This window comes from Arvicola amphibius, chromosome 12 (genome assembly GCF_903992535.2).
Source record: "Arvicola amphibius chromosome 12, mArvAmp1.2, whole genome shotgun sequence".
Lineage (NCBI taxonomy): Eukaryota > Metazoa > Chordata > Mammalia > Rodentia > Cricetidae > Arvicola > Arvicola amphibius.
This window is the reverse complement of record NC_052058.2, coordinates 150,508,929-150,530,381: the sequence shown is the minus strand read 5'-3', so window position 1 is coordinate 150,530,381 and position 21,453 is coordinate 150,508,929. Positions and strand designations below refer to the sequence as shown.

The window sequence follows — 21,453 nt, the reverse complement described above, 5'->3', positions numbered from 1 at the left end:
TGTTTACTTAGAAATGGTGTGGGAGGTCCTTCTGCCTATGTGTGGCTTTTATTGGTTAATGAATAAAGAAACTGCTTTGGACCTATAGCAGGGCAGAACAGAGCTAGGTGGGGAAAACTAAACTGAATGCTGGGAGAAAGAAGGCAGAGTCAGGAGAAGCTATGTAGCCCTCCAGAGACAGAAACCGGATGGAACTTTACCTGGTAAGCCACATAGCAATACACAGATTAATAGAAATGGGTTAAATTAAGATGTAAAAGTTAGCCAATAAGAAGCTAGAGCTAATGGGCCAAGCAGTGATTTAATTAATATAGTTTCTGTGTGGTTATTTCAGGGCTGAGCAGCTGGGAACAAGCAGCCTCCTACTACATAGAATTTTTTCCTTTAATTTTATGTGTGGGTATTTAGCCTGCATGTGTATCTGTGCACCATGTGTGTGCAGTACCCACGTAACTGCAGAGGCTAGAAGAGGTAGAAGAGGGCATCAGATCCCCTTGGAACTGGAGTTAACAGACGGCTGTGAGCCACCATGAGAGTGCTGGAAATCAAATCCACGTCCTCTGGAAAAGCAGCAAGTGTTCTTAACTGTTGAGCCACCTCTCCGGGCCCAGGCACTTTTTTGTTTGTTTTTAATTAAACACACACACACACACACACACACACACACGGATAGGCTGGAGAGATGGCTCAGTGGTTGGGAGTGCTGGCTGCTCTTCTAGAGGGCTTGGGTTCAAGTCCCAGCACCCACATGGCAGCTTACAACTGTCTATAACTCCTGTTCATCCTCACACAGACAAACATGCAGGGAGAATATCAATGTATATAAAATACAAATAAAAATTATTTAAAAAACAACATATGTAATGCACACACACTTGGTTTTGGTGGGGACTCACTCTGTGGCCTCTGCTACCCTAGAAATTATTTTGCAGTCTCAAGTTTGTGGTTCTCTTCCCGCCTCTCCCCCTTGAGTGCTAGGTTTGTTATGCATGTACCACACCACACCCCAACTTTGGAGGGAACTAATATTTAGAATTATATTATTTTGAGACTGGGTTTCACAGTCCAGATACTCATTATGAGCCATGTCTGGCCTTGAACTTGTGATCCTGACTTAACTTCCAAGTACTGGGAATACAGGTCTGAGTCATCACACCTAGGGATAGCTAAAATTTTAGAAAAAAAAAAAAAAAGTCTGGAGGCTGATTTAAATGTTTCTAAATTTCACTTTCTTTTTGTGGAGACTGTAGACCAGGCTGACTTCAAACTCACAGAGATCCACCTGCCTTTGACTCCCAAGTACTGTTAAAGGCATACGCCACCATGCCCAGCTTTTTAATGCAGTCACCGTTTGCAGTTAAGTGCAGATCCTGAATCCACTAGATGTCGCCCTCAGCAGCCCCAGGGCCCTTCTCAGACCCTGAATCCACTAGATGTCACCCTCAGCAGCCCTAGGGCCCTTCTCAGGCGTTCTATGAGAAACCAAAGCAAGTTATTTACGGCCCTGTAATGCCTACCCAGAGCCCTGAGAAACTGCTGGATCCTGGGTTGATAGAACTCCTGCACGGCACTGAACGTCTTCTGCAGACCCTCCAGGCACAGCAGTGAGATGCTCTTTCCTTTCTCTTTCCTTCCCGACTCTTCCACCGAGGTAGGAATGGACGTGTATCTCCACAGCAAGACCCTGAAGAGTGGGAAAGTTGTCAACACAAACCACGAATGTCAACCTAGATGTAGTACACTTTATCCTACATGAACCACGAACGTCAACCTAGATGTAGTACACTTTATCCTGTGTAAACGAAGGTCCTGTGACGTTTCAGAAGCTTACACCTATGAAACTGCCTCACCACTGAGGTGTTTCTATGCCTCCCTGACAGTCAACTCTCCTCCTTGATTTACCGGCCTCATTTCTGTTCCCACAATTATGCGTTTTACAAGTCACCCTATGCAAGTGTCATCATTGAGCAGAAGGCTAGAGCTTTTGTGATCCAGCATGTCAGGTTCACCTCTTGCTGCAAATATTGATAGATGGTATTCTTTTGGTTTTTATTGTTAAACAGGACCTCATTACCCAGGATTATCTCTTAATTTTTTTTTTCCTTTTTAAATTTTATGTGTATGGATGCTTTCACCAGCATGCATGTCTGAGGGCCACGTGTATACAATGCCTGCGGAAGAAGGTATCAGATCCCCTGGGACTGAGCTACTGTCGGTTGTGAACCACTGTGTTCAGATGGGTGCTGGAAATAGAACTGGGTCATAGGGAAGAACAGCCTTAACCTCAGAGCCATCGCCAGCCCCAGCCAGGCTTGTCTCTCACACTTGCTGTGTGGCTAAATTCTGCCCTCATAGGGCTGGGATTACAGGCTTGTGCCACCTCACACCTGGCTTTACGTACTGCTGGAGAGCAAACCCAGGGTCCCATGCCTGCTGGACAAGCGTCCTTAAGTAAGCTACATCTCCAGCCCCTATTCTGTATTTATAGCTAAGTAGTATTTAATGCGTAGTAGGGACGTAACCGTCTGTCCATCACCCTATTCCTCACAGAGCCATGTGCTCTGTGAGGCCGTCCACCATGACTACATTCTTAGCCAGGTACTGCAGAACAGGCGCCATTTATCTCTTGTAAGTGTTTAATCTGCTGTCAAGTGCATGTACATTTCGGACCGTTATGCTTACTTTATGCACAATTCAGTCACTATGCAGTAATACCCTTTTCTCTCCTGAGAATGCAGTGAGATCTTATATGAGACAAAGAAGCCACACAAAACAAAAGAGAAAAAAGACTCACTACGAGATACTCCACTTTCTCTCCTGATACACGCCCGATTGTCTATCCCTAATTTCCTATCTTGCAGAATCCACAGCGCACAAGCTAACAGTCTGCAGGTGAGAGTGGCTCACCGAGTTAGGTCACAGAGGTTCTGGAAGATCTTGTCTGGGTTCTGGCCATCAGGACCACTCACACAGCCTCTTCGTATTAGCTGCTGCACCTTCTGCACACCCACGTTCACTGCGTAGTGCATAAACTCATTGCTGGACCGCAGGACAGACAGGCTCTCTTCATGACTCTGGATGCTGTCTCTGGAAAGAGAGTAAAGGGAGGGAGGGAGGGAGGAAGGAGCTGAGCCTGATGGTGCAGCCTGTAATCCCAGCACCTGGGAGGTTGAGACAGGAGGATTGCAAGTTCAAGGCCTGACTGGGCAACTGAACATCATGATCCTGTCCAAAGGAAAAAGAAAAACAGGGTGGGATATAGCCACGTGGTAGGGGCCTGCCTAACACACTGAAGGCTTGTGTTTAATCCCCTCCTGTCGCTAGGGACTAGGTTTCTAGAGACACCCGGAGAGCAGCACTCAGCAAGCTCTGAGTGGAGACTCACGGGGCAGCATAAGCTGAGTCACTGCCATGCTGCTCTACCTCATTCTGCCGTGGTTGCCTCAGCCCCCCCCCCCCCCCCCCCCGTTAATCCCCCACACTTTTTTTTTTTTTTTTTGATTTTTCGAGACAGGGTTTCTCTGTGGCTTTGGAGCCTGTCCTGGAACTAGCTCTTGTAGACCAGGCTGGCCTCGAACTCTCAGAGATCCACCTGCCTCTGCCTCCCGAGTGCTGGGAATCCCCCACACTTTAAGGAAATCAAAGTCTTAGTCTTTGCGACTTCTAATTGTCCTGCTGTTATTTAGTTCGGTTTCTCCTCTCTTCCCGTTTTATCTGTTGTTGTGAACAAAGTTCTTACTTCATCCTTCTCACTCATTAGGTCACGGCTTCCCGTCTGCTTTAATAACGCTGAGGTACACCTCCCTCTTTAGAAAGCCTACCTTCAGTTATGCAATTTTCATGTGAAGAAAATTAAACCTCCTAACTTATTTCCTACTGTACATAATACGGCATGCACTGGGACTCCAGATAGGCAATGCGGGGAAACTGGGCACGCGTTCTCTTTACGGAACTGCCTCTCGGCACGAGGAGGCTCTTACCTGAAGAGAGCCGTGAGAAGATCAGACACAAACTTCATGGACAAGAGGCTATCGTTTGTCCTGCTGGTCATTTTCATTTTGCCTTTACCAGCTTTTTCATTGAGGATGTCAGAGAACTTCTTGTAACACATAAATAGGCTCAGAATCTCCTCAAACTTACTCTTGCTGTGCCAAAGGGAAGAGAGCAAAGACAAGCAGAGTCAGCTCCTTGTGCCTTGGTTTCCCAGAGAAGATGGAGGGCCCCATACAAATGTCTCATCTTAGAGCCCGGGGCATTGTGAGTTAATGGGCCCTCATTAGCATGGCACTCCCAAGTCACAGCAACCTCCGGGAGCCTTTTTCCTTTCCTCTGATTTCTTCCAAAGTTCATGGAAGCTCAGTACTACCCCAATGAAATCCTTCTATTAAGAGTCAGTAGAACTTGAATTGAGGATCTGGGAACTTTGCATAAATGAAAGCTTTCAGGAAGACAAAATCACTATGCAGTAATACCTGGTGGAAGGAACATTGAGTGTGGTGGCACACATCTTTAATCCCTGCACTTGGGAGGCAGAGGCAGGTGGAGCTCTGTGAGTCTGAGGTCGGCCTGGTCTACTGAGTTCTAAGTCACCCAGGGCTTTTGAGACCTTGTCTTAAAAACAAAACAAAACAAAACAACAAACAAACAAACAAAAAACCCAAAGAAAGAGAAAGACATAATATTATAGTCTTTGTTCTTTTCATGTCTCATGTAATGCTAGAGTAAACCAGCAAATAATAAAACTATATGAAGGGTCACAACAACCCGTACCTGAAGTTACTGATGGAGAAATTATATTCTATTAGAACTTCACACACTCCCATTATGAGACAGGCACAGATATGATTCTTGATCCCGGTGCTGGTGCTCTGAGAAAAATCTGCTGATTTATCCTAAAAGGCAAATACAAATTAGCACACTGCTAAAGCCTCCGTCGGTCTGTGCAGCCGAGGGCTCAGCAATTACCAGCTCGAAGTCTTCTAGCTCACTCTTAATCATTCTGACAGTAATGGACTCCAGCATGTCGTCCAGCTCATGGCACAGCCCCTCTTCTTCCTCTCCTTCATCCCCCTGTTGCAGGGGGATCACTCTGCTCTTATACCAGGCCAAGCAATGGTGGACGCAAGACAGCAGGTGATCCTAGAAGCAAACGAGAAACAACCACCTACGGCACTGTTGCGCAGCTTGTGGGACTCGCTGGCACCACGTGGCGGGTCCATCTGAATTAGCAAAGCTGGGGAAGTGTGTTTCTTCTGAAAGACTGAACCTCAGCCTTTTCCAAGAACTGGCCCCGTAAGGCGCTAACATTTCAGAAGGAAACTCCACATGTGCTCTCTGACTTGATACCAACACCGTGAGAGCCCCACTGTGAAGCTAACTGGCCTCTAGCTACCAAGTCCTGAAAGCTGTTCTGGAGACAGGGGTTTATGCTGAGGGAATCTTCGGGACACCAATACAGCCTCACCTCATGGCACTGAAGCTACATTAATGAAGACCAGATGGGATAACTCAACCTCTCCCCATTTTCCTAGTCACTTGTGGGACATTTCACTTTATTGCCATCTCTTCCCACGTTCTGCAGCGAGCTAAGAACAGAGCCCTGGCCTCGTCTCTCTAGAGTTCACCAGAACGCACACTGCAGCTCAACTGAAGCCACGTACTACCTCCAGACTAAGGAAACAGATTTATTGACTCCTGCGTGCACCTCTGCTTCCATCATTGTGTAACCAAAGCTCTGCAAGGGACAGATATGACACTCTTAGGAAGAGGTGGTTGTCATGATTAGTGAAGTACTAACAGGGAGACGGTGACCAAGAGATCAAAGCAGGGAGCTGGCTCAGCAGTGGCACTTGATACTCTTGTAGAGGACCTGGGTTCGAGTTCCAGCAACCACACTGTGGTTCACAACTGGCTGTAACTCCATTCCAGGGGATCCAGTGACCTTTCTGGCCTCTAAGCACCAGGCACACCCATGATGCACATACGCCCATGCAGGCAAATACTCATACACATAACACACGATGAATAAATCTTAAAACGGGTCACTGATAATGGATACGGCAAAGTTAAGAGTAAAAACTGCTTGAAAGAACTAGAAAAGGTTCGGGGGGGGGGGGGGTGGGAGCTACTGTGGTCAACCTTACCACCAACAGCGGTGAGCCGGGGGCTGCAGGGATGGGCAAGTCTTACCAGCGGTTCTTGTAGGAAGATTTGACTTCCTTGGGTCAAAACACAAGCTCCTAGCTTCAGAGGAGGCAGCAGATCAGGTTCTGGCTCATAGAACAGCTTTAACTGTACAAGGAGACAGAAAAATCAGGACTCGTGAATACTTCCAAAGTATTTAACGGTTTGAGCTGACGGCACCTGTGCCTTCTAAGACACATCTCCCAATTGCCCAGAGAATGACTTAACAGATTTATATGGCTTGGCCTGCCCACAGCCTTTCAAAGCGCTGCCGGCACAGCCCTGATCAAGGCAACTTTTTCTGCTTTACTCTTACTCCCTTCTTATCGGTTTCTAAACCTGCAAAGGCCACCAGCGGTTTCAGAAAATCTGATGAATACAGGGGCAAATCAGCGTCAATGGACCCAGTGGGTTACAAAAAGAACAAGGAAAGCCTGAAGGTAGAAAGGGGATGTATTAGGGGTGCCCAGGGGAACTGGGGTGTGTGCGAACATGATCAAGATATACTACATACGTGTGCGAAGCTGCCAACGAATAAGATTCTTAAAAAGAGTATTGCCTCCTGAGTCTAAATTAGTGTGGCTTTGTTGGAGGATGTGTGTCACTGGGGGTGGGCTCTGAAGTCTCAGAAATTCAAGTCAGTTCTCTGTCTGTGCTCTGTGGATCCAGATATAGAATTCTCAGCTCCTTTTCCAGCACCATGTCCACTGCATGCCACCATGCTTCCAGCCACAACAATAATGGATTAAAACTGTAAACCAGCCCCAATTAAATATTTTCCTTTATAAGAGTTGCTGGTATCTCTTCACAGAATAGAACCCTAAGACAGGTGTGATGGTAAATACTTTTTGTTTTGTTTTGTTTTATTTTGTTTTTTGAGACAGAGTTTCTCTGTAGCTTTGGATTCTGTCCTGGAACTAGCTCTTGTAGACCAGGCTGGCCTCAAACTCACAGAGGAGATCCACCTGCCTCTGCCTCCCAAGTGCCGGGATTAAAGACGTGTGCCACCACCGCCCAGGACAGCCAGGGATATACAGTGAGACCATACCTCAAAAGAACCAACCAAGCAATTCTTTGAAACTGAAAAATCCAAGCCTGAAGTGGTGGTGGATGTTTAAAACCCCAGCACTTGGACAGCAGACTTAAAACTCAAGACAGTTTCAACTGTATAATTGTATATAGGCAGCCTAGACTACACCCATGTCTCAAAACATTACACACACACACACACACACACACACACACACACACACACATATAATAGTTCCATAAAGTGTCCTTCTGATTTAAGGAGAAGACTGAGACTTCAAGGAAGATTTAGAGGCTAGCAAGACAGCAGCAGGTCAATGAAGCAAGGCGTGCCTACAATTCACTAGCACCCTAGTTGTGAGCTGTGCTGTATTTACAAGTCTGAAAAGCATCATCCTGCCTCATCTGATCCCCACGAGCCATAAAGACAGCTCACCTGTGAGAAGAGAGTCTGCATGATCGAACTGGCCAGCTGGGAGTTCCGGCGAAGAACATCGTAGAAGCCCTAGGAACAACACATGGACAAGATCATTCTTTCTCTTACTCGGTTCTTGGTTCTTTTTAAATGTGTTGTCTGGCCGGGCGGTGATGGCGCACGCCTTTAATCCCAGCACTCGGGAGGCAGAGGCAGGCGGATCTCTGAGTTCGAGGACAGCCTGGTCTACAAGAGCTAGATCCAGGATAGATTCTAGAAACTACAGGGAAACCCTGTCTCGAAAAACCAAAAAAAAAAAAAAAAAAAAAAAAAAAAAAAAAAATGTGTTGTCTGTGTGGGGTGGGGGTGACAGATGTGCCACATGTGTGTGGGTGCCTGTGGAGGCACGAAGAGGACACTCGATTCCCCAGAGTTGAAATCATAGGCAGTTATGAGCCACCTAAAACAGGGCTGGAACCTCAGGTTCTCTGAAGAGCTAAGCACCCTTGAACTGCTGTGCCATCTCTGCATCCTATAAAATTTTCTTACTTTACACATACACTCTAAAAACAGTATTCTGAGCCAGGTGGTGATGGCTCGCGCCTTTAATCCCAGCATGTGGGAGGCAGAGGCAAGAGGATCTTTGTGAGTTTGAGGCCAGCCTGGTCTACAAAGCGAGTTCCAGGACAGCCAGAACTGTTACACAGAGAAACACTGTCTCAAAACAAACAAACACAATAATAACAATAACAAAACGAAAAAGAAAAACAAAACAAAAACCCTCAAGCAATCAAAAAAAAAAAACAAAACAACCCAGCATTCTGAGTTCACACTGCAACTACAGATTTGAGATTTAAAATACCATCAATATTGAGCAACCTGTAAGCATCTCTTATCTTTCTTTTATTTATTCTTGAATAAACAAAAGGAAAAGAAAATTTATTATTTATTTTATTTATTCTTCTCTCATAACACTTGGAGGCTTAAGTGTTTCCTTTCCATTTGTTTTAACTGTTTTGTTCCCGTTTCTGGCTATTCAGTGCTAGGGCGTGTAATCCTCTCACAGCGTGGCAAGCACTTGAACAGCGCTCACTGCTTGGTCTTGCTGGTGCTGTGCAGCGCAGCTTTAGTTTCTCCTTTTAATTTGCCTTTATTTTCCCTTGTCTTGTGGCAGACAGCTCCTCGACTATGATGGTGAATCGATCTCTGAGAATAAACATCTCGTCCTGTCACTATTCTAAGGATGAGGAAGCTCCTTCCTGAATTTAGTTTGCTGAGAGTTTCTAAAAGATTTGGGGGGGTGGTGTTGAGGAGGGTGGGAGTTGAGACAGGGTTTCTCAATTTAACAGCCTTGGCTGTCCTGGAACTCGACTTACAGACCAGGCTGGCCTGAAACTCACAGAGATCCTCCTGCTCCTGCCTCCTGAGTGCTGTGATCAAAGGAGTGCACCACCTGCCTGGTTCTAGAAGATTTTCTCATAAAGGAATGTTGTTTGAGCAAGTATGTATCTGTGCAGCATGTGTATGTGCCTGTGCATGCATGTGTGTATGTGCCTGTGCAACATGTGTGTATATGTCTGTGCAGCATGTATGTGTGTATATGTCTGTTCATGCATGTGTATGTGTCTGTGCAGGATTAAAGGTCATCAGCTGCACAGAGAATGTGAGGCCAGCTTGGGCTGCATGAGATCCTATTGGGAAGGACCAAAAACAAAAACAAAAACGAAAACGAACAAGAAAACGTAACAAAATCCCCCAAAACAATAAAAACTGTTCTCTGAAATAATTTTGATCTATCCTCATTTGGTTTTTAATTTTTTAAATTTACTCTTCTCTCATATACTACACCCTGACCAGTTTCCCCTCCCTCCACTCCTCCCAGGCCCCTCCCCACCCCACTCTACCCTCCTTGTTGAAAGTGTCTGAGAGTCTCCACTCTTCCACAGAACATCTGTGCTGAAATACACGACATCCTGACTACCTTGGACACTAGAAATAGCAATGTATCTTTCATAAACACTGGGTCCTGTTTGCAGCGGCTGGGCTATGTGTTTGTTTTCTGTTTCTTGCTAACTCTTCTGTCATTTTATGTTATGTGATTGAATCAGGTCTGCACCTAAAAAACAAGGGAGGGAGGGAGGAGGGAAGGAGGGAGGAAGGGAGGAGGGAGGGAGGAAGGGAGGAGGGAGGGAGGAAGGGAGGAGGGAGGGAGGAAGGGAGGAGGGAGGGAGGGTCATCTTCTTACTAAAACTGAGCTAAGTGTATTAGAGATTTAAGAAAGGCAACTCTAAAATTAATCTCTGATGAATCTGAGGTAAGACATTGTAAAGGGGAAAGCCGAACCCTGAACCTTCTACGTCTATCAAACATTTCTTGGTTCTGTTTTTGCTTTTTGATGTAGCTCTGCCTGCCTCTGTGTGGTGGTTTGAGAATCGCCTCTAGAGGCTCATGTCTGAATACTTGGTCCCCAGCTGATGAATCTTTGTGAAGGATTGGGTAGGCTTGGAGGTTTCAAAAGCCTCCCATCACCTCAAAGTCCCCTGCCTCTTGTTGGTGGATTCTGATACGAGGGGTCAGCTGCTGCTCCAGCGCCATGCCTGCTGCCAAGCCATGACACTGAGGAATTCTCTGGAGCTGTAAGCCCCAGTTAAACACGTCTTCCTAGAAGTTGTCTTAGCCAAGCTGTTAGCATGCAACAGAAAAGTAACTAAGATACCCTGCCTCACCAGTACCAGGAACGAAGGTATGTGACACCATACCCAGCTCTTAGAAGTTTTTTTTTTCTTTCCCTTTCTTGAGACAGGGTTTCTCTGTGAAACAGTCCTGGCTGTCCTGGAACTCACTCTGTAGACCAGGCTGGCCTCAAACTCACAGAGATCTGCGTGTCTCTGTCTCTCAAGTGCTGGGATTAAAGGCGTGCACCACCACCGCCAGGCACTCTTGGAAGCTTTTAATGTGAGTTTAGGTACACAAAAATTTGAAATTTGAGGCCATAAAGTAAGGGTATGCTATGTATGACAGACAGAACTCACAAATGACAAACCTGGTGTGAAATTCAAATTGGTAAATTAGCAGTACATTTAAATATTTCAGATTAAACTAAAATGGTTAAGACGTATCAATTATTTACTCCCCACTGACTAACCGCACAAGGGCGCATCTACTGCACCAGAAAAAGAATGACAGAAGAAGGACTGTTCTCTGGAGGGGTCGACACATTCTTTCCCCTTCCTGACTTACCTCATAGAGCATGAGTCGAACATCAGCCTGCTGTCCTAAGCATCTTCTCAAACTGTCTATGATCTCAAGGCAAAAGGTTTCATTGGCAACAGCATTGTAGCGGCTATGCACGTCCACCTGCACCTGGAAGGGAGAGTGCAGCTCGTGCCCAGCCTCCTAAAGCAGTGTCCATTCAGGAGGATGTGTCCCTGGCCAGGGAACCATCCCAGGCCTAGCTCTCTCGCTGTGCTGAAACACAGGAGCCAGGCAAGTGTGACCATCATCACCACGCCACTCATCCTGGTTTGAAACGAAGTAGGTAAAAGCTATTCTAGGAAGGTTTACTTGAACAATGCACCACTCAGGACGGCAGTAGATTACCTCATGCAATGTAGTTATGACAACCCAGGGGTCATGACAGTCATGACTTCATTAAAAACCTTAAGACTTCCATAAAAGTCTAGCTCTTAACATCCGCAAACACTGAAGAGCTTTAGAGATAGTCTTCTTTAGATGTGCACATACTAACAGGCAGGCTAAACACTCTTACATATAAATAAAATCTTTAAAAAATAAGTTTTAGGGATGGAGAGATGGCTCAGAGGTTAAGACCACTGATTGTTCTTCACGAGGTCCTGAGTTCAATTCCCAGCAACCACACGGTGGGTGGCTCACAACCATCTGTAATGAGATCTGGTGCCCTCTTCTGACCTGCAGGCATGGAGGCTGAACACTGTGTACATAATAAATACATCTTTAAAAAAATAAGTTTTAAAAAAAGCAAAATGGAGCAGATGAGGTGCTGCTATTTTACTTAACCCAATATATCCAAAGGCCTCCATTGGTAGCCCTACTAAAGAATGCAGAATTCAGAAAGAAGCTGTGTGGACCCTGGCTAAGTTTGCAACAGGGCCTCTCAGGGCCAGCTGACCACACTTGTCTACTCAGGAGTCTTGGGGCTACTGCTGAATCTGCTCATCATCATTGCTCCAGCACCATGTCTGCCTGCCCGCTTCCATGTCCCATCATGACGTCGACGGACTGGACCTCTGAACGGTAAGCCAGGCCCAGTTAAATGTTTTCCTTTATAAGCGTTTCTGTAGTCATGGTATCTCTTCACACCAATTAACTGAAATATTTTATATATATATATATACATATGTATACATACACACACACATACATATACACATATATATATTGTTTTGTTTTGTTTTTTGAGACAGGAGTTCTCTGTAGCTTTGGAGCCTGTCCTGGAACTAACTCTGTAGAACAGGCTGCCTTAAAACTCACAGAGATCCATCTGTCTCTGCCTCCTGAGTGCTGGGATAAAAGGCGTGCGCCACCACCACCCGTTTATATATGAATTTTATATATACATTTCAATCAAATGCCTACTTCAGCAGTTACATAAAGGGTCTTCTCCACCACATCAAACAACAGTCTAACATAGAATAAATCTGCTATTAATAAGTATGGGGTGAACACAGTTCTTACACTTAACAATTCCAGCGCACAGGAGCCAGAGGCATGAGTATTACTGTAAATTTAGGGCGGTCTGAGCTACTGAGACCCACGAAGGAACAACAACAAAAAAATGGTTATATGCTATTGGGCTTGAGGCAATGTCCGGCAGCCAGTCAATCTAGTGGCCCTTACCTGAGTGATGCCAATAGACTGGCTGCACTGAGAGGATGACAGGCTGCCTAAGACTTTGAAGTTCTTCAAGAGCAGCAAAAACCCAGCAACTGCGGATTTCCGGGCATCCAGCTGGCTAGCTCAGGAATTCACAGAGAGGTTAGCAGCACAGGAATATGCAAAATGCAATGAACAAAAAATTCACACGGAGGAGTATGAAGTACGGACAATCAAGCACCAGCCAAGCCTAACGGACTCTCCCAGCTCGAGACAAGGCACCAGTGTCAGAGCAATTGGCCGCATAGGAATGCAGATGGTGGTTTCCATTACCGAGTTAACCTCGTGACTACCTGTACTTTTACCCTGCTTGCGAGACTCCACGGCAAGCTGAAAAATCCTGAGCGGCTATAAACGGGGCTGGAACTCAAACCTACATACTAACAGCAACGGAAACTGCTGAGTTTTGCTGGGTCTGAATGAGTGCACCCTTCTACAAGCTTCCGGTTTATGCAGGAGCACAGAACTTGATGGCATGTGGAACTTCCATCCAAAAAAATGACAGCTTTCAGTGGTGGCTCACTGATCAAGGCATGTGACAGATATTATGACATATGACCCTGTCGTGCAGCCATGCTTTTGGTGAGGGGTAATACAAAATTGTCATCTAGAACAGAGATAGCAGCTACGTGTTGGTTATTCTTCTGGACATGTACGAGAGCATTACAGCCAATTTGGTAGCTGGGTATCCTGTCCTCAAAGTATCAAATGCCTCCCATGTATCAATGTATTGTATTACAGGGAGACAGTGTTAATCATCTCCAGCTTATATACTCGACCATAAAGGAAGAGGGATCAGGTGGCAATGGATGAGCTCCAAGGACACACGCCCCTCACTAATCGCAAGCTCCCGTAGTGACTGGGTCACAACTCTGCTGCCCACTATGGGGATGGAAGAGAAGGGTACTGGAGATCACGACACTGGTGGTAGACTATTTCCAGTACTACAAGCTGTCTACCCTTCTTTGGTCACTTATCATGTCTAAGCCTAACTGTCCTGGTGCAAAATGAGAACTGTAATATTTGCACTTCCTGAGGTTACCTGGAGAAATGAGAAGCACATAAAACCCATGGCATAACACCCCACCTGCCGAGAGTGTTGTGCCTGGTTAGGGATCCACATGACCGCTCTGAGCAGGGGCAAGCAGGAGATAGCAGAGATAACTTCCATTAGAAGGTGTAGTCCCTGTGGCCCCAAGGAGTGTGACATACCTGGCAAACATAGCTTTCCGCAAGACGAGGATCAAGGAATCTCTCACTGACATGCTGACTTTGAGAAGCGGCTGGAGAACAGAGCAGATCACCCCACATTAGCGTAGCCCCTTTCTGTGAATGCCAGTAGGATTTTGTGTGCTTGGGTCTGTGTGTACAGACGGTCGATGCCGACTATACTCAAAGACAGCAGCGCCCTTTGAAATCTAACTTGCAAGTTGTTACTGTCGGGCACGGTGATACAGGCTGTAATACTGAGATAGTCTATTTATTTCATCAGATAGTGTATTTATTATTTAAATAATACTGTATTTATTTAAAATTTACTTAATGTGATACTGTAATCCCAGCAGGTCAGGAGACTAGGGCTGGAGGGCTATACCAATTTGAGGCCAGCCTTGAGCACCCAGTGGGGTTCAGGCTAGCTTGGGCTATAGAGTGATGTGCTGTTTCAAAAATCAATCAAACAAAAAAATGAGTAGTTTGAATGCCTTCATGAACGCACTGTGCTGACTAACTTTCTAAGATTCTTTTCAGTACTTGACTAATTTGAAAGCGAGCTGAAGGAAACAGACACATAGGGAATGGACTTGGGAAGCCATCTGTCTCTGTGCATTTAGCCTTCCCGTAGGGAACTGTGTTGGACTCAGGGTAAGCATGAGTTCTGGCATTCAGACTTTCCCGACTAGACTGCTAGCGCTCGGGTCTGGGAGGAGAGCCGGCGCGTCAGCTGGCTTACCTGCACTGCCTTGAGCAGCCCCTGCACCGTCTGGAGGGGCAGGAAGGACAAATAGTCAAAAGTCTCTGTGACTTTAGAACAGCTCTGCAGAATTAAAGGTGCGTATGTGACAATATCCGAAAGCAAGTCTGAAAACAGAATCCGTAATTAGTTGCTTCGCATAACTATAAAAATTAGGATAAGGAAGCATCTAAATCTATACAAGGAAAGAAATGCCGAGTATTTTGTCTCTTTGTTAAAATGAACTTTTCTATTGCCAGTGCATATTTTTTTTCCAGTGTTACCAGGATAGTTTACCAATTTTTTTGTAATAATACATACAAAATAGCAAACTTAAAATGTCTAAAAGAAAGAAAACAACCCATTACACTGATTGCACAATTGCCAAATGTGTTCATCTCCAAGCAAAAGTCAATAAATATTGAGGGTTTTGTTTTGTTTTGGGCAAACATGTGGTCTTATCAGGAATATATAAGACATATTCTTTTTCAAGAATTTTAGCTGGGTGGTGGTGGTGCACGTCTTTAATCCCAGCACTTGGGAGGCAGAGGCAGGTGGATCTCTGTGAGTCGAAGTCAGCCTGGTCTACAGAGTGAGTTCCAGAACAGCCAAAGATACACAGGGAAACCCTGTCTTGAAAAAACAAAAACAAAAGAATTTTAGTATGTAGTCAGAACACAAGCAAAAATATCTCAAAAGAGAAAAAGTAACAGACTATCAAGTACCTAGAATTTTAAACGTATTACCTAACAAATAGTGAGGACAGAATTTAAAGAAGAAGTGCACAAGAAGAGGTCATTGTGGGTATTTTAAAAGATCAGGACAAAGAATTATTCGAGATTCTAAAGGATTAGTACCATTTAGTGCACAGAAACCCAGAATGGCCAACTGTGCAGGAAAGTCAAAGAGGTTAAAAACCACAGAGGGGAAGGGAGGCCAGCGGACAGGGCGAAGGATCCGGAATAGTGAAATCAGTGTGAAAAAGGCTAGTTAGGACTCAAGAGCCAGCCACTTGAAATGTCAGGATAAAAACACGAGGCCAGGCACTTGATATTTGCAATCCTCCTGCCTCAGCCCCCGGAGTACTGGGATTACATTACCAGGTCTGGTGAGAGACAATGATTTAGAAAAGAACACATCGATTCCAGAGTGTCAGTCACTGGTATTTTGAGAATACTAATCTGGTGACACTATGGTGGGGGGGGGGCAGGAGATACAGGGAGAAAGAAAACAGTCACCTTAGAAACCAAGTAGGAAGTTGTGACTAAAAAATTAAGAGAATTAATCTCATACAAACTATGCTCTCTGGTCGCAACTTAGAAACCTGTAACAAGATGATCGCTTAATAAAAAGAAGAAAGTCCTCAGATACTGGGACACTAAATGACCCACCTCTAAATAAAAATGAGGGCTAAAGAACAAATCACAGAGCTGGGCGGCGGTGGCGCACGCCTTTAATCCCAGCACTCGGGAGGCAGAGGCAGGCGGATCTCTTGAGTTCGAGGCCAGCCTGGTCTACAAGAGCTAGTTCCAGGACAGGCTCTAGAAACTACATGGAAACCCTGTCTCGAAAAACCAAAAAAAAGCTCTTCCGGTCTCTTTGGCCTCGGCGGCAGAAGCAAGATGACGAAAGGAACGTCATCCTTCGGAAAGCGTCGCAACAAGACGCACACGTTGTGCCGCCGCTGTGGCTCTAAGGCCTACCACCTTCAGAAGTCTACCTGTGGCAAATGTGGCTACCCTGCCAAGCGCAAGAGAAAGTATAACTGGAGTGCCAAGGCTAAGAGACGCAACACTACCGGGACTGGGCGGATGAGGCACCTCAAAATTGTCTACCGGAGATTCAGACATGGATTCCGTGAAGGGACAACCCCTAAACCCAAGAGGGCAGCTGTTGCAGCATCCAGTTCATCTTGAGGATTTCAGTCTGTCATAAAATAAATGTTCTGGTTTCCAAAATGAAAAAAAAAAAAAAAAAAAAAAAAAAACAAATCACAGGGAAATTGAAAAAGATTTGGACTAAATGGAAATTCTAGAAATGTGGGACATCTAACATGACATCTAGAGAAAAACTCACAGCCTAATATTTTTCAACAGAAAAGAGAGAACAGTGAAACTATTGAGTCCTCCTCCTCGTCCTCCTCATCCTCCGTTTTTGTTTTTCGAGACAGGGTTTCTCTGCAGCTTTGGAGCCTGTCCTGGAGCTAGCTCTTGTAGACCAGGCTGGTCTTGAACTCACAGAGATTCGTCTGCCTCTGCCTCCCGAGTGCTGGGATTAAAGGCGTGCGCCACTGCCCTACACAAGCTAAATTTCTAACCAAAGGAAGAACAGACGACATGAAAAACAAGTACGAGAAAGAAAACAAAAGTGGAAACCATCCAAGTGAGCACACAAAGCAGCATGCTACAAACAGAGCTGGCTGGAGTTTCATTGTGATCCCAAAGAGAGAAAGCTGTGACCACTGACACCCAGCAACGAGAAAGGAGCCGCCAGCAGACGCAGCGTCCCCATCAAGCCCAGGGTCTGCCTCCTACGCATCTCCACCCAGTCTTAGGCTTGATTTCACATTTTCTAGTAATATCACACAGAAAGGAAATTTTATAAGTTGATGAAGTCTAATTTATTGATTCTTTTACGTTTCCTATTTTACATAACTATTTTTTTAATAGCCCCTCTACCTTCCGCCAACAGTTTCTAATTATTCAACAGTCACCAGCATTTGGTGAAGACATTCTTTTAATTTTATTTTTTGGAGAGACAGGGTCTGACTATGTAGCCTTAGTTAGTCTGGTGCTTGAATTCGGAGATCTTCCTGCCTCAGTCTCCTGAGTGCTGGGATTAAAGGCATGTGCCATGATGCCCGGCTGTGGTTATGGATATTCTTTTTAAACATATGCGTTCTAACAGGTGTGTACAACAGTATCTACTTATGCTGTTCAATTCCACTTCCCCAGTGCCTGAACTGACTATGGTAATAGCTTCACAGCACATACACCTGTTAAAAGTCAGTAAATTGTCATACTTTAAATGTGGAAATTATATCAATTAGACAGCATAAAGTTATAAGGTATAATAAAATATTAATTACTGAACTTTATTAAAATCTAAAATTTAAGGGTTAAAGAAACGATACCAATAAAAAAAGGGGGGGCTGGCCATAGACATGATAAGAAACAAACAATTACAGTTCTGAGGGCCTTCTCAAAGTCTCAGAGAAGCAAAGAGCGCTTAGCAAAACTGGTGGGTGAAAAAGAGGCAATGGGTTTAGACACCAGGAGACACCTAATAAAAGCAGCCAGGAAGAGGTCAGTGCACGGAGAAGGACAGTTCAGTGGGATTAGCTTGGGCCGAGAGCCCCAGGCATGCGAGGCAGGCATCTGCCACCGAGTGACGCAACAGGCCTCACTGGAGGCGTCCCGGCAAGAACACTGATGCCTGATGGACATCCTGCTCACAGGTCAAATGTTCCCTTTCTTACTGACATCCAGAGAACAAGAGGATTCATCGATCTCATGGCCACAGTCAAAGACAATATATTAACTGTTATATCATTATTAAGTTGTGTTTTTTTCCATTTCTTTGTGTGTGTGTGTGTGTGTGTGTGTGTGTGTGTGTGTATGTGTGTGTGTGTGTGATGTGCACGAGTATATATGCATGTGCCGCGTGTGTGTGGGAACTCATGGGTGATGCATGAGTGTATGTATGCGCACACTTGTGGAGACTGGAGGTTGAAACTGGCAATCATCCTTGATCCATCAAGGCGAGGCCTCCTAGCCAAACCCACTGCCCATCAACACAGCTACTTTTGCTACCCACTTTGCCCTGGAGATTCCGTCTCCACTTCTGGGACTGAATTACAAACAGGCCACCTTGCCCACCTGGCATTTCTGTGGGTTCTGAGGACCCGAACTCAAGCTCCAGACAGGGCAAGAGACTTAACTACCAAGCCATCTCTCAAGCACTGTGGTGGTTTGTTTTTCTCCCTAGGACGGAATCACGACATTGAAAAGGACACAGCCTTACGAAGTCCATCTTTTCAAGTTCAGTACCTAAGAAATGATTGATGGGAGAGGATGTCCGAGTGACGACTCTGTTGAGGACTTGCTCCAGAATCTCCTGTCTGATCATCTCGTGAATCTGAAAGAACAGAATCAACAAAGAACATCTTGTTTTTAAAAACAGAGATTTTAAACAAAAACTTATCCTAAGGAATGTTGTTACACATTTCTTTTTAAATGATTCATTTATTTATACGTGTATGAGTGTTTTGATTGCATGTATGAATGTGCACCATGCGCATGCCTGGTTCCCAAGGAGGCCAGAGGGGATGCTGGACACCCTGGAACTGGAATTATAGTGGGTGGCAGCCCCATGGGATGCTGGCAACAGAACCCAGTCTTCCGCAAGAGCAGCAAGTAGTCTTACAGGCTGAGCGTCTCTCAAGGGCCACAGTAGTTCTTCTTATTGTCAACTTGACTTGGTTTTGTTTTGAGACAGGGTCTTTCTACATAGCCCAGGCTTTCCTGGAACTCCCTAGATCTGACTGCCTCTGCCTCCTGCATCCTGGGATTAAAGGTGTGGTCATCAACCTGATTTTGTTAGATTAGTGCGGAACACTTCTACTGCTAACACACAGGACAGCACTCGATGACAGACAGACCGCCCCAAATGCGTCCGAGTATGCAGTAGGCTTGGGCCAGATGGAAGAAGAGATAAAAGAGGAACAAGCTAGTACAGGCTTGACCTGATTTCTGTCTGTCTCTCTCTCTCTCTCTCTCTCCTTCTGTTTTTTTTTTCTTTGAGTCTTTTGTGTCTTCTGTGTCTGCACATGTCGGTCTCTCCGCTTTCCAGCCACTATTATGGCTACTAATAAGAAAATGCACTTCAGGCTTGCCTGTAGCCAGATCTTATGAAGGTATTTTCTCAACTGGGGCTCCATCCTCGCTAATGACTCTAGGCTGTGTCAAAACTAGACAGTTCACTTACCTTAAAGGTCTCCAGCAAGATATCAGCCCCCAGCTTACACGCGTGCTGGTTGGTCATTTTAGAAAGACTGGAACCGATTTCAACAGCTTTTCCACCAAGAGTCTTCTTTGGCCCATATGAATCCATTAAGATGAAACCAAATTCTATCAGACCTTGAGTTACATGATCCCAACTACGAACACTGTAAGAAAACAAAGCATAGTTTAGAGAAAATTAGTAAATACCCATCTTCACACATAATGCCATGTGCTCATTTAACTCAGATTTTCTTTTTCCACATGTGCTGTTATTTGACAGAATTCTCAATGCAGTCATAGAAACGTAGGGAAGAGGCTTCCAAGGGCAGACGGAACACTTAATAGGGAGAATCCAGAGCTGTGGGCTAGAGGGGTAGCGTAGTGATAGAATGCTTATTTAGCGCATACAAGGCCTTGGATTCAAACTTTAGTTAAAAAAAAAAAAAGTATCTAAGATAGTTTTAAAAAAATAGAAACTAGTCAGGTGGTGGTGGGGCAAGGCTTTAATCCCAGCACTTGGGGGGCAGAAGGCAGGTGGATCTCTGTGAGTTTGAAGCCTGCCTGGTCTACAGAGCAAGTTCCAGAACAGGCTCCAAAGTACAGAGAAATCCTGTCTCAAAAAAGAAAACAAAACAAAACAACAACAACAACAAAAAGTACAATATTTCAAACAAAAAAGTACAATATTTCAAACAAAAAAAGTACAATATTTCAATACAATTTCCACTCAAGATTTTGCTACCAGGAGTTTCTTCAATTCTCCCTTCTATGCAGCACAGTGCACACACAGTGTACAACAAAGCTGCCCCTCTCTCTAGACTGAGATTCTCTAGGGTTAAGACCAAAGTGTAGTCACATTTTTACCCAGATAGCGCAGGCACAAAGCACTCAGTAGCATAGATGGATGGATGGTATGGTTTTAACAGCATGAGCTAAACTACAAATCACCTTTGTCAGCAAGAGAACCCTGGTGATTACCACTTGGTGTCGCCCTTTATCGTGAACAGGATGAGCTTAAGTTAGTCTCTACCTGTTGAGACACAGGCAAAGTATAACACAGCACTAAAGAAACTGAGACAGCTGTGCATCTTGTCACATTTAACACTATTCACTCTGAAGAGAAAGGATAAAGATAAATAATGTGTTCCATTCTTCCACCCTAGTATTTAAACCATAGCGAGATACTCATAGGGGGCTGGGGTTGTAGCTCAGTTGATAGAGCACTTGTCTGGCATACAGGGAGTCCTGGGTTCATACAAGGAGTGCTGGGGAGCACTGCGCAACCTGGACACGGTGACATGCACTAGTAATTTCAGCATTTGAGAAGTAGATGCTGGATGTTCAAGGTCATCCATGGCTATATGTAAGTTCCAAAGCCAGCCTGGAATACATCAGATCCTGTCTCAAAAAAGGCAAGCACATGTGCGCACACACAGATGCATACATACAATGCCTGTATAAGGTGTGTGTGTATAGTACAGCCCATATACATAAATGGCATGTATACACATACAAGTACATAGATGGTATATACACTGAAATGTATATATAAGGTGAATATGTATGTGTAGTATAGCTCATATATAGTAATAGCATATATGTGTACATAAATGGTACATACACAAAATGCATGCATAAGGTGTGTATATATGTAGTATAGTCCATACAGATTAATGGTATGTGCACATATACAAGTACCTAAATGGTATATGTACACAATGTATACATAACATATGTTTATATAGTATAGCTCATATATATTAATGACATGTGTATGCATATAAGTATATAAATGATATACACACAATCTATAAACTATAGAGAAATAAGAGGTTGGTTTTCTGATCAATCAAAAAACCTCTTATTACTCTGCAGTTTACAGTCTGGGATTACAGGCGCACACTGGAATGCTTGCCTGTTACAGGAAACTACAGATCTGAACCCAGGTCCTCACGCTT

The 21,453-nt window shown here is 44.7% G+C and overlaps 2 protein-coding genes across 4 annotated transcripts in view; one reads left to right on the top strand and one right to left on the bottom strand.

Moving 5' to 3' along the window:
- Nucleotides 1-21,453, bottom strand: part of Fanci (FA complementation group I) — a 49,828-nt gene that overhangs the window by 8,440 nt on the left and 19,935 nt on the right. For all 3 annotated transcript variants that reach the window (XM_038313544.1, XM_038313545.1, XM_038313546.1), the window contains 13 exons: nucleotides 19,479-19,659; nucleotides 18,542-18,629; nucleotides 14,493-14,620; nucleotides 13,754-13,824; nucleotides 12,506-12,620; nucleotides 10,868-10,990; nucleotides 7,649-7,717; nucleotides 6,190-6,291; nucleotides 4,966-5,139; nucleotides 4,771-4,892; nucleotides 3,981-4,145; nucleotides 2,908-3,087; nucleotides 1,518-1,684 (listed from right to left, as the gene is read on the bottom strand). In XM_038313544.1, coding sequence (XP_038169472.1) covers nucleotides 1,518-1,684; nucleotides 2,908-3,087; nucleotides 3,981-4,145; nucleotides 4,771-4,892; nucleotides 4,966-5,139; nucleotides 6,190-6,291; nucleotides 7,649-7,717; nucleotides 10,868-10,990; nucleotides 12,506-12,620; nucleotides 13,754-13,824; nucleotides 14,493-14,620; nucleotides 18,542-18,629; nucleotides 19,479-19,659 — 1,685 coding nt within the window. The remainder of the gene's footprint in view (nucleotides 1-1,517; nucleotides 1,685-2,907; nucleotides 3,088-3,980; nucleotides 4,146-4,770; nucleotides 4,893-4,965; nucleotides 5,140-6,189; nucleotides 6,292-7,648; nucleotides 7,718-10,867; nucleotides 10,991-12,505; nucleotides 12,621-13,753; nucleotides 13,825-14,492; nucleotides 14,621-18,541; nucleotides 18,630-19,478; nucleotides 19,660-21,453) is intronic.
- On the top strand, nucleotides 16,085-16,451 carry LOC119802561 (60S ribosomal protein L37). The gene has a single exon (XM_038313548.1). It carries the CDS (start codon nucleotides 16,115-16,117, stop codon nucleotides 16,406-16,408), a length of 294 nt encoding a protein of 97 aa, XP_038169476.1. The 5' UTR covers nucleotides 16,085-16,114; the 3' UTR covers nucleotides 16,409-16,451.